We start from the raw sequence: 12,159 nt of genomic DNA on the forward strand, positions 1-12,159 counted from the left end.
TAATTTAGACATTACGTCATGGGTCTTTTGCAATTCTCTTTTTAAGTTTTTCTAGCTTTTTTTTTTTAGTAAAATATTTTATTCAAATTTATTGTATATAGATCATTTTCTTTTTATGATTTTTTTATTTTGCTTTTAAATATTTTTTTGGTATTTTTTGACTTAAAATTAGATAAAATATTAATGGAATTTTACTGTTGGGCCGAAATACATATATTGGGCCATTGGCCCATATGGTACAGGATTGGATCGACAGACCGACCGGACCGGACTGGACCGGACCATCCCGAATGGGACCGAACCAGACTGGTCCTTATAGCATTTCGGTCTGGTCTAGAGTAGGGAAACCCTAAACCAAATTGGTCCGATCTGGTTCGCAAAACCCCCTGCGGACCGACTGAATAGGACCGAATTTAGCCCTAGTTTAGGTGGCCCTAGACCCATTCAGTTAGCCCTCCTAAAGGCTGCAACATTCTTCTTCTGCATTTTAGCGAAACTGAAAGCAGTTGTGAGAGTTTGAGGGTTAAGCATCCCTACCATGAACCTTATGTCTTCTCTCAAACCTGTTAAGAAGTAGCTAAGCTTATATGGCTCAACAAGACCCCTTAACTAATTTGATAGAATTTCAAATTGGCTGGGTCTTGTAAGCTTCAACTGTTGTGGCTTATTTTAACTTCACCATGGCTTCCATGGGGTCAGCATAGGTTGTTGGGCTAAACCTAGTATGTAATGACCTCACAAAGCCCTCCCAGCTAGCTATACCTCCAGAGCTTTCCAAATCCTGGAACCAAGTAAGTGCATTTCCTTCCATGTGGAAGGATGCCAATAACACTCTCTAAAGGGGATTAGTCTGGTGATATGTAAAAAGTTGAATGGCCCGATAGACCCATTCATAAGGATCATTCTTATCCAACTTGGGAAAGTTTAAACGGATAGTAAGGGTTTGGATCCCTCCCTGCTCCTCATACCTGGGGTTGGTCATTTGAGAGTTATTAATGTTTTCTTCCTTCTTCCAGGCTCTTTACAATTGCTTCTACACTCAAGGCCACGGTCTGCAACTGTTGCGCCAAACCGTCCATAACCCGCTGCATGTTTTCTTGATCTGCTAGTACATTTCCTGCATTTGTCTCATAGTGGTGATTGCATTTGCTAATTGTGAATATTGTGTTCCAATACCCTTTCCCATGGGCCCAAACTTGGCTCGTATACCACTGTTACACTACTTGTAGTACTGGAAAGTGATTAAACCGCTTCGAGGGGGCTCACCTCTAACAACAACAATTACTGGGAATTTTTGATACCCTTTACATTGATCACATGAATTTAAATATAATAATGCAAATACCCATTACAGACTCCCATGGACTACATCCAGACGCACTACCATATGCATGACTTAACAACCTACTAAATAATTGACAATAATTAACTGATGTAAGGATAACAAAGACTTAGTCCAATCTTTTGACCAAGCCACACTACGAACTTAACTAAATAAGACCCACTTCTAATTACCTAAGTAATTACAAGCAATAGAAATAAATACAATCAATAAGATACTTTCAGCCCATCACATAACTGGATTCGCCTAGCCCACAACCTAATTCAACCAACCAGACCTTAGCTCACAAAGAAGGTCCGTAACATAATTATATAAAATTTATTCCTTCATGTCATTGATGAGATATGTTATCTTATAAAGTTTGAAAATTTCTATCCATAAGAGAATACATCATTCATTTTTCTTTATAAGAAAATACATCATTTTGATACTACAGAAGAAAATTTTGAAAACAAAGTTAGTTACAAATTAAATTTTATCACATTAATAATATAGAATGTGTATTTTCCATACCAATAACTTACAAGTAAAAATATTCATAATTTTTTTAATATAAATTAAATACAAGATTTATTACATCAAATTACGTCGACTTTCTCTAAAAAAAAATGCTCGAACTTCGTAAGCTTTGCACTTTAAAAACAATTGAAACACATTTTCTCTTGTCCTTAGTTCACTTATAAGTTGCCAAATCTTTAGATAGAAAAATAAAAAAAAATTAAAAACTTAAATTTTGTTTAGCAAATTACCTCAGGTTATAATAGCAGTTCAGAGGATGTGTTCCCTACTTATATGACAACTAATAAGTAAAAAGATTTAAATTAAAATGTAACGCCTTGTCCCTCTAAGGTTTGTAAAGTTAGAAGAACCGGATACTACTAACCTTTAGGATAGATTTTTTTACAACAGGTATAAGAGATTCCATAAATAATAAATTTTCACAAAAATGCTTTATTATTAGAAATCTCTCTAAATAAACATTTATTCAATAGCAATTAATTAAAAGAAAATAATTTATCTTGTGACACATTGTGAAACCATAAATCATTTATATGTAAAAATAAGTCAAGATTCTTTCTCAAGCCTCGAGCCTTACTGTCAATGTCGCCCTCTTCGATAGATTCTTTGCTTGTAGCATTCTCAAAACCTTTCTCATTGGGGTCATTAAAAATAATTAAAATGAGTTGAATACTCAGTAAGAACCACATCATGCAGTCATGATATAAACATAAGATTTTAGCTAACATTAACTTTCTTGAGAAGTATAAGCTTTACACATACATAAATGTTTACCTCAAAATATATAGAAAACAAAACAGTTATTTCCTCAACCTTAACCATTAACTTTATTTGTTACTTTAACCTCATCCTTAGTGGTCGTTTATGTACTATTAACCCTAGTTGTTAGGATTAGCGACCCTTGCGATAAATAATTCTTCTCATAGTTAGCATATAAGAACTGAATCTCAAGAATGAGTCATCACAAGGTGCACTGCAAGTGATGCATTCTGAAGTTTTCATTTGTCCCAACCTCATGGTACTGTCCTCACATGGTCATTTCATTAATCTCATCAAACACATGTAATCATATTATTTCATTTTCTTTTCTTTACATTAACCTTGTATTACCTTTCATTTTTTAAAATAAATAGTCATACTATATAGTATTCAGTCACACATTAGTCATGTAATTAAAAAAATCATATAATATCCTTCATCATAAAAAGTAGGGCTTGGTGGTGAGGCACCATCAACCGCCACCCCAACCCCACCTCGTTAGGCACCCGCCTGGCTAAGCGGGGGCCCCCATTCCCAAACAAGGGGTGTGCCCACATGTAGTTAGGAGCCAGGGGTGGGGCTGAGGCTGGGCCCAAGCCCGCCCAACCTAGGTCCCATATATCTATATAATATGTATATATACATATATGTTTAAAAAAGTATTTTTCTTTAATAAAACCATATCATTTTGAGGACTTATTCCTAAAATAACGTTATTTAGGATTAGGTTTAACTTAAAACCTAACACTCTGCCTCCCCCCGTCTCTCTCTCTCTCTCTCTCTCTCTCTCTCTCTCTCTCTCTCTCTCTCTCTCTCTCTCTCTCTCTCTCTCTCTCTCTCTCTCTCTCTCGGCTCCTCCTCCACTTTTTCTTCTCCTCTTTTTTCTTAAAGCACGAAATCAAATGATCATGAAACCATGGCCACAAAGGGTGGTTCTTTGTACAGTTTGTTTGGAAGTTAGATATGTTATGTTTTGGATTTTTATTTTTTTATTTTTTGATTTGTTAAGGATTTGTGAATTTTCATTTGTTTTGAATTTCTTGGCATTTTCCAGATGTTTTGAACCTTTTCACTGTGGGTGGGTGGTGGGCAAGGTGGAGCAAATGGTTGTGGGGGCCAATATGCCCCCAGCATTTAGACGGAGGTAGTGCTGGGGAATGAGAGTCCTAACTATTCCCCTGCTCATGTGGGGGCAACACAAGGGCACCCAATAAAGGGGTTCATAAAAATGGGCTATTAATCAAAGTTTTGAAATCCGTTCTGTTCTGCCTGTACCGGAATAATAATTGGTATAGTGTAGGTTGTTGTTTCGTACCAGGTCAAATTCCGGTCGATTTTGGTCAATTCCAACTGAATTCCAGTATTTCAGCCGAAAAAAGCATTCCGGTCTAAGTGTCCCTTCTTCACTCACAATCCAGCTTTTATCTATGTTGGTAATGGGTAAATCCCATAACCAAGTTGTGTCCACTACTCCACATAGATGGGGAAGTTATTTGTTAACTCCCCACCACTATCACAATTTTAGAGAGGTTATTTAGCTTCCTCATATTTAGGAAAGTTAATTAACTTCCAAGTGTGAAAACTCTTTTAAATAGAGAGTACGTACATTTATTTAGGTATGGAAAAATCTAAGAAAAACTCTCCTCTCTCTCTACATTTTTCTAGAGAAACCGTCTAAATCTTTTGATCTTGAAGTGTAGAATTTTTAGGAGACTCTAGTAGCCTCCTAAGTGATGTAGAAGTGCTAACAAGAAAGTGACATGGGCCGTAAGACGAGCAAAGATCCAACCTTCTGGAAATTCTGCTCATTGAGGTAATTTGATTTAACCTTATTTAATATTGATATTAGAGCCTATGCTGCTTGTTTTAGCCCATATGAATATGATTACATGTTGTTTAATGCTTTGAAATTAGTGTAAAAGAATTGATGATATGCCATGATTGTTTGCAGTGGCGGAGCCATGTTAGGGCAGGGGGGCCATGGCCCCCTTAGAAATTTGAAAAAAATATATATATGTTAATTTTTTTAATTTAATAAAGTAATATTAATTTATCATGTGTTGGCCCCCCCTCTAAATATTATTTTGGCCTCTCCATAAAATTTAATCTGATATAAAAGTGAAATAAATAAAACACATCTCATATAAAATAAAATACATATTTTTATTATAAATAAAATTAAAAAAAATCTAACTATAATTGGTAGCATTTCTAGCCTCTTTCCATTTTCTAAAGCATTTCAATTGGCTTATGGCAATCTGCTAGACTGCCTTTTATAGACTACATTTCCTTCTCGCATGGCACAACACCATACTTTCACATCTCATCCTTCACATTTTGTTTTCTCCATTTTCCAACATCAAAACACATCTCGTTCTTCACATTTTATTTTTTCTATTTTTCAACATCAAAACGAAGAAGAAAGGAAGCAGAAGATTTTACTTACTCTGCTGTCGACTGTGAGGTGTGACGTTGCGACTGCCTATGGACTATTTCCAGTTTCCAGGACCAAAAATTTTCTCACCTCCTCGCATCGACGCATGATCACATCTCTCTCAGACTCTCTCTCTCTCTTGCAAGTTTGCAACCTCTCTCAGTCGCCCTCGATCTCGACGTCTCGCAAACTTGCTTTATCGCATTCCCACGCTAAAAAGGTTCGGCCTTTTAATTTTTGAGGCTTCCAGATTGATGAGAATCTCAAGAGATAGTCAAATAGTCAAAGATGGAAATTGGCCCCTTTTGTTTGTCTCGACATGCTTTTTTCTAATTTATTTTTTTTCTTTTCTAATCCTTGACAGTGTTTTCTCACGTCTGTAACAAATTTCATAATATTATTTATTTATTTAATAGATTAATACTATTATTTATTTAGTAGATTAATAATTTTTTTTCCTATATAGTAAGTAAACTAACATTTTATTTTTTAGTAGATTAGTAGACGTATTTGATAGCCCCTGCCCGATTGCCAGTACTCGTCGCACGGTCTCTCGGAGCACCATTTCCTTACACCTTACTCATTTATCTATACACGGGTATGTCTTTTTTCTTTATAAAAACTTTATATTGGTATTAATCATATTATATATATTACATATATTAATTGTGTATGGTTGTATGTACTGATTTAAGTTTTTTTTTTTTTTTTATAGCATTATGTGTATTAATAAATTGTTTGATTTTCAATTTTAGGTTGTTTGATTTTAATTTGAGACCTTATTATTAGAATATCTATAAAGTTTATCTAAGTTTATAACTTTATTTTATATGTTTCAATTTGATTTTAAATTTAGGTTCATGAATGATGTCTAAATTAAAAACTATCGACTCATTTTTTAAAATAAAACAAGTTGATCTTTCAGAAAATTCTTCTAAACTTTCAAGGATTGAACTTGAGGAAAATCCTGATCTTAACTCTCCAATTTTGGAATCTAAAAGAATTCATTTTACATAGTCAACACTTAATTCTAAAGAGATCGATATATCTTCTCTACAACGAGATCCGAGATTACGTCCTCCTATATGGGATTATCCAGTCAATCAGTGTGATGAAATAAGACTTATTTAAAAATGGGCCTATATCAAATACGTCTCTCAAAATATCCATTTTCTAGTTCTGAAAAGCATCCTTGTTGCTTTCAAGTTTCATGGTTTGTACAATTTGGATCTTGGTTAGAGTATTCTCCATCAAAGGATGCTGCATATTGTTTACCTTATTATTTTTTTACAATGAAAGCATCTCAACGTTCTGGATGGGATGTATTTACTGTCAAGGAATTTAGAAATTGGAAGAAGATTAATAATGGAAAACATTGTGCCTTTTTGAATCATATTGTGGAGAATCTTTGTTCCTGTCATAATAATGCTATGAAATCTTGTGAGGATTTATTAAAATAATCACAGCATATTGATAAAGTAATGAATGCACAAAACTATGAACAAATTCTGAACAATTGACTCCGTGTAAAAACATCTATTGATGTTGTTCGATGGCTTGCATTTCAAGGATGTGCCTTTATAGATCATGATGAGACCCTTGATTCAAAAAATCGAGGTAATTTCTTGGAGATGCTTAAACTCTTGACTTCCTATAATGATAATGTTGGAAAACTTGTTTTGGAAAATGCCCATAAATCTTCAAAGTATACTTCACCCCAAATTCAAAAAGAGATTTTGAAAGTTCTTGCAAAGAAAGTAAGAAATAAAATTCTTGAAGATGTTGGGGATTCTCAATTTTGTATTATTATTGATAAGGTACAAGATGAGTCTAAGAGGGAGCAAATGACTATAATTTTAAGATTTGTTGACGTTGATGGTTTTATACAAGAACGATTTTTTATCTTATACATGTTAAAGATACATCGGCATTGACTTTACAGAATGAAATATCTACAGTTCTTTCTTATCATTATCTTGATATTCAAAATATTCTTGGACAAGGATATGATGGTGCTAGTAATATGCGTGGTGAATAGAACGGATTGCAAGCATTATTTTTTAAACATTGCCCATATGCATACTATGTTCATTGTTTTGCCCACCGATTATAGTTAGCATTAGTTGCTGCATCTAGAGAGGTGGTTTCTGTTCATGAGTTTTTCTCAAATTTAAACTTTATTATCAATGTGGTGGGCGCTTAATGTAAACGTCATGATAAATTACAAGCTGCTCAGGCAACACATATTGCACATATGATAGCCATTGATGAACTTGAAAGTGTAAAAGGAGCTAACCAAATTGGCACTATCAAATGAGCTGGTGATTCTCGTTGGGGTTCTCATTTTTATTTTATTTGCAGTCTACTGTGAATGTTTGAAACTACTTGCTCGGTGCTTAAAACCATAATAAAAGAATGATCCACTTACTCACAATGCGGGGATGCAAATGTTGTTTATAAAATGATTACCTCATTCAAATTCATATTTATTTTACATTTGATGAAGGAAATCATGGGTTTTACTGATGTTCTTTGTCAAGTTTTGCAACAAAAATCTCAAGATATTTTAAATGCCATGAATATGGTTCATACTACAAAATGACTCATTCAAAAGTTGATAAATGAAGGTTGGAAAAATCTGCTTGAAAATATTGTCTCTTTTTTAAGAAATTTGATATTGACATCCCATAATTGAACTCTCATTATATACAAGGTCGTGGTCGTCATCAATGAGATCACATTATGATAGAACATCATTATCATTTTGAAATATTTAATACTGTTATAGATTTTCAAATGCAAGAGTTTGATAATAGGTTTAGTGAAGGAACGACAAAACTTTTAACCCTTAGCTCAGCTTTGGATCCAAAGGATGGGTATAAATCCTTTAATATTGATGATATATGTTGTCTTGCAGAAGAGTATTATCCTCTTGATTTTTCTGAGAATGAGAAAATCAATTTAAGGTTTCAATTGAAGCATTTTGAAGTTGACATGCTTAGCAATCCAAAATTTCAAGATTTGAGATCCATTGCAGATTTATGTTGAAGATATACTATCTTATTGATAGATTGATTTGTCTAATTTTGACTCTTTCTGTGTCTACAAGAACCAGTAAATAAGCATTTTCAGCTATGAAGATTGTTAAAACAAGGCTTCACAACAAGATTGAATATGAATTCTTAGCAAATAATTTAGTTGTCTATATTAAAAGAGAAATAACTAAGAATTTCGATTTAGATTCAATACTTGATGATTTTGTTTGTTTAAAAGAACGCAAGCTACAATTTTAGATACTATGTATTTTTTTTGTTTAATATATTTGTATGAATATCTTCATATTATTTCAATGATATATTGTTTTTGACATATCAAATACTTTTAATATATAGCTTATATTAAATGTCTTTTATTTTTATTGTAAATCTTCATATCGGATTATTATATATTGTAAAAACAAATTGTATAAAAGTAGAACAAAAATTATGTTATATATATTGTTCTAATTTTGTTTGGCCCCCACCCCTAGAGGAAATTCCTGGCTCCGCCACTGATTGTTGTGTTTCAAAATTATCACTAGACGCTACAGTATGACATATTTAAGATTGAATTATTTACAAGTTATCTTACTACTATTCCTCTCTGCATAGAGGTTTTCTCCCCTATCCCAGTGCAGGTTTTTGTTTTTCTTTTGTCTACTGTCTCAATGGCAGAAGAGATAGAATCTTTATGTCAACATTTGTCATTATCTGAGAAAGAGAGAAGTGAGATTCATGTGGATCCTAATGTTTTGGAACCAAATATTATACGTGGAGAATGCTGTCTGGTGATGTCATTGTTATCAGATCGATATTATAACCGTGAAGCCCTCAAGAGCATGATAAGGAAAGTATGGCAACCTGTTCATAAAGTGAGTTTTAAGGATTTGGGTTCCAAACTTATTTTGGTGGAGTTTGTGGATGAGCATGATAAGCAACGTGTTTTTTGTGAGGGACCTTGGTCGTTTGATCGAAGCTTAGTTCTTTTGCAACCTCTGGAAGGTGATCGGTAGGTAACAAAAATTAGAATTTCAGAAGCGTCTTTTTGGATTAGATTATATGAGATGCCGTTAAATGCTATGAATGAGGAAGTGGGACGCCTTATTGGTAACAAGATAGGCACTGTGGAGGAGGTTGATGGTGAACAATGAGAGGTTGCATGGGGAGAATTCATGAGAATTAGAGTCAAGATTGATATATCTCAGCCTCTTATGCGAGGCGTCAGAGTCAATCTGGGATAGTATGGTATATGCTGGATCCGTTTTGCCTACGAACGCTTGCCAAATTTCTGCTACTGGTGTGGTAAACTTGGTCATCAACTTAAAGACTGTGAGGTTGCTGGCCATCAAGAGGCACGGGTTTCTGCTTAATTACCATTCGGAGCTTGGCTATGTGCTGGTTCATTGCAACGAAGAGGGAAGGAAAGCTCTGAACCTCAGACTTCAGCTCATCTGAATTCTACACCGGAAGTTTCATCAGAAAGTGATCGACAGGGTACTGGTGTCCAGCTGGGAGGTATGGAATCGACAGAGAAGAGGGAGGAGAACCAGGAGGCGTTACAAGAGAAAGATTTATTCGATGTTTTTGTTATGCATGAATCAAGGGAGGAGGAGTTAATGGGAAATAACGTAGCATGCAATAATAAGGATATGATGACTCCTGTTATTATAACTGATAAGCCAACTCAGCAGGATTCCTCTAAGCAAGATAGAGAGGAAATGTTTCAGTATCCATCAAATGAAGGTACTAATATGGTGTCTGAGCCATTGGTGATTAGTGCAAATGGGCTTCAGCCCATTGGAGTGGAGGCTATGGTCGAAACACAATTAAAACCTAAGAGGGGCAGGCCTAATAGAAAGTGGGTCAAAATGTGTCATGCAGCTCATGAAGATACTGGCGTGTCTCTGGTGCAAGAAGTGAAAGGTAAGAGGAAGGCCTTTCAACTGACTTCTACTATTCAAAAACGAGGTAGGAGAGTAATGGTTGAAAGTGAGGTTCATAAGGATCTCAGTTTAAGCTCAACGGTGGTGGCTGCTCAGCAGCCCCGCTAAGAACAATGAAAACTATAAGTTGGAACTCTCGTGGGCTTGGGAACCCACGAGGAGTTAGAGCTCTCTGCGACTTGGTCAGGAGAGAAGTTCCTGCTGTTTTATTTTTAATGGAAACAAAATTGACTAGTAGACAGATGGAAAGAATTCGTGTGAGAGTTGGGTTTGAATGTTGTTTTGTAGTGAATAGTGATGGAAGGAAAGGTGGTGTGGCATTATTATGGAGGAATGAAATAAAGTTATCTATAAAAAGTTTCTCTTTGTTTCACATTGATGCAAAAATTAGTGGGACTGATGGAGGAATGGAGTGGAAATTCACTGGTTTGTATGGACATCTAGAAATTGAAAAAAGAGAGGAAACATGGAGCTTACTTAGAGCACTGAGGGAAGAAGGAAATATACCATGGTTGGTATGTGGAGATTTTAATGAAGTACTTAGTCAACAAGAAAAGATGGGAGGCAGGCCACGACCAGAAATGTTAATGCAAGCTTTTAGAAGTGTACTTGATGATTGCAATTTGATTGATTTGGGGTTTAAGGGCCAAAAGTATACATGGTGTAACAGAAGATATGAGGATGGGGTGGTTAGTGAAAGACTGGACAGGTTTGTTGCTACTCCCAACTGGAAAGCATGTTTTCCCCTTTCTCGAGTTGTGCATGGTGTTGCTGCATCTTCTGATCATTTGCCTATCATTCTTGTACCAAGCTCTGCTGATAATGAATATAGGCATAAGCTATTTAGACTTGAGGCAATGTGGGTGGAGGATGATGAATGTGGTGATGTTATTTCACGATGTTGGCAAGGAACTCATGAAAATAGGCCTATTGGTTCTATAATTGACAGACTAAGCATATGCAGTAAGGGGCTGGAGGCATGGAACAGACAGAAGTTTGGGCATGTGAAATAGTAAATCAAAAGGGCTCGAGAGTCTCTTCAAAGATTACAGTTAGTTGAACCAAGTAGTATAACAAGAGAAGAAATGAGGAAGGCTCAGAATCAACTTCAGGTTTGGTTAGAAAGGGAAGAGATTCTGTGGAACCAAAGAGCCAAAGCATTATGGCTCAAAGGTGGTGACAGTAACTCTAAGTTTTTTCATTATAGAGCATCACAAAGAAAAAATAAAAACTGGATCATAAGTCTGAAAAATGAAGATGGGATTTGGCAGCATGGTGAGTAAAGAAATCAACTAATTCTTTCCTACTTCCAAACCTTGTTTCAATCTGAGCAACAAAATAGCAATTTGAATGAGGAGCTGGATTTCTTGGAAGGGTTGAGTTGAAGAGTAACCGAGGATATGAATGTGGAGCTATTAAAAGATTTTACAAGTGAGGAAGTCAAAGTAGCCTTAAACCAGATGCATCCTACAAAATCACCAGGACCTGATGGTATGCCACCACTTTTTTTCCAACAATACTGGCATGTTGTAGGAAATAAAGTGACCTCTACTGTTCTACAGGCCCTCAGAACTGGTACAATTCCCTCATCTCTAAATCATACTTTTATAACCCTGATACCAAAGAAGTGCAAGCCTGAAATGATTTCTGAATTTAGGCCTATTAGCCTTTGCAATGTGGTGTACAAGTTAATTTCTAAAGTTCTGGCAAATAGGCTTAAACAAGTGCTTGATGTGGTTATTTCTACTTCACAATGTGCTTTTGTCCCTGGTCAAATCATTTCAGATAATATACTTATAGCCTATGAAGTGATGCATTATTTGAGACAAAAAAGAAAAGGAAATGAGGGTTATATGTCCATTAAGTTGGATATGAGGAAAGCTTATGATAGAGTGGAATGGTCTTTTATTGAAAGTGTAATGTCTAGAATGGGTTTTAATACTCAATGGATTGATCTTGTGATGATGTGTGTCAAAACTGTCTCTTTCTCAGTTTTGATTAATGGTGAGCCGAAAGGATCTATTATTCCTTCAAGAGGACTTCGACAAGGGGACCCCTTATCCCCCTATTTGTTCCTTCTTTGCACAGAAGCTCTTATATCTTTGCTCAAGAAGGTAGAAGGGA

At 35.3% G+C, this 12,159-nt stretch overlaps 1 protein-coding gene across 1 annotated transcript; it reads left to right on the top strand.

The window, feature by feature from the left end:
* The first annotated feature begins 10,148 nt into the window (after positions 1 to 10,148).
* Positions 10,149 to 11,048, top strand: LOC122304603. The gene has a single exon (XM_043116862.1). It carries the CDS (start codon positions 10,149 to 10,151, stop codon positions 11,046 to 11,048), a length of 900 nt encoding a protein of 299 aa, XP_042972796.1.
* Positions 11,049 to 12,159: the final 1,111 nt, after the last annotated feature.

The sequence above is a fragment of the Carya illinoinensis genome, chromosome 3, assembly GCF_018687715.1.
Source record: "Carya illinoinensis cultivar Pawnee chromosome 3, C.illinoinensisPawnee_v1, whole genome shotgun sequence".
In the NCBI taxonomy this organism is placed as follows: Eukaryota; Viridiplantae; Streptophyta; class Magnoliopsida; order Fagales; family Juglandaceae; genus Carya; species Carya illinoinensis.

Excerpts from the sequence above, each read along its gene's own strand:
- LOC122304603 (XM_043116862.1), top strand. The coding sequence starts at position 10,149 with ATGAAAACTATAAGTTGGAACTCTCGTGGGCTTGGGAACCCACGAGGA.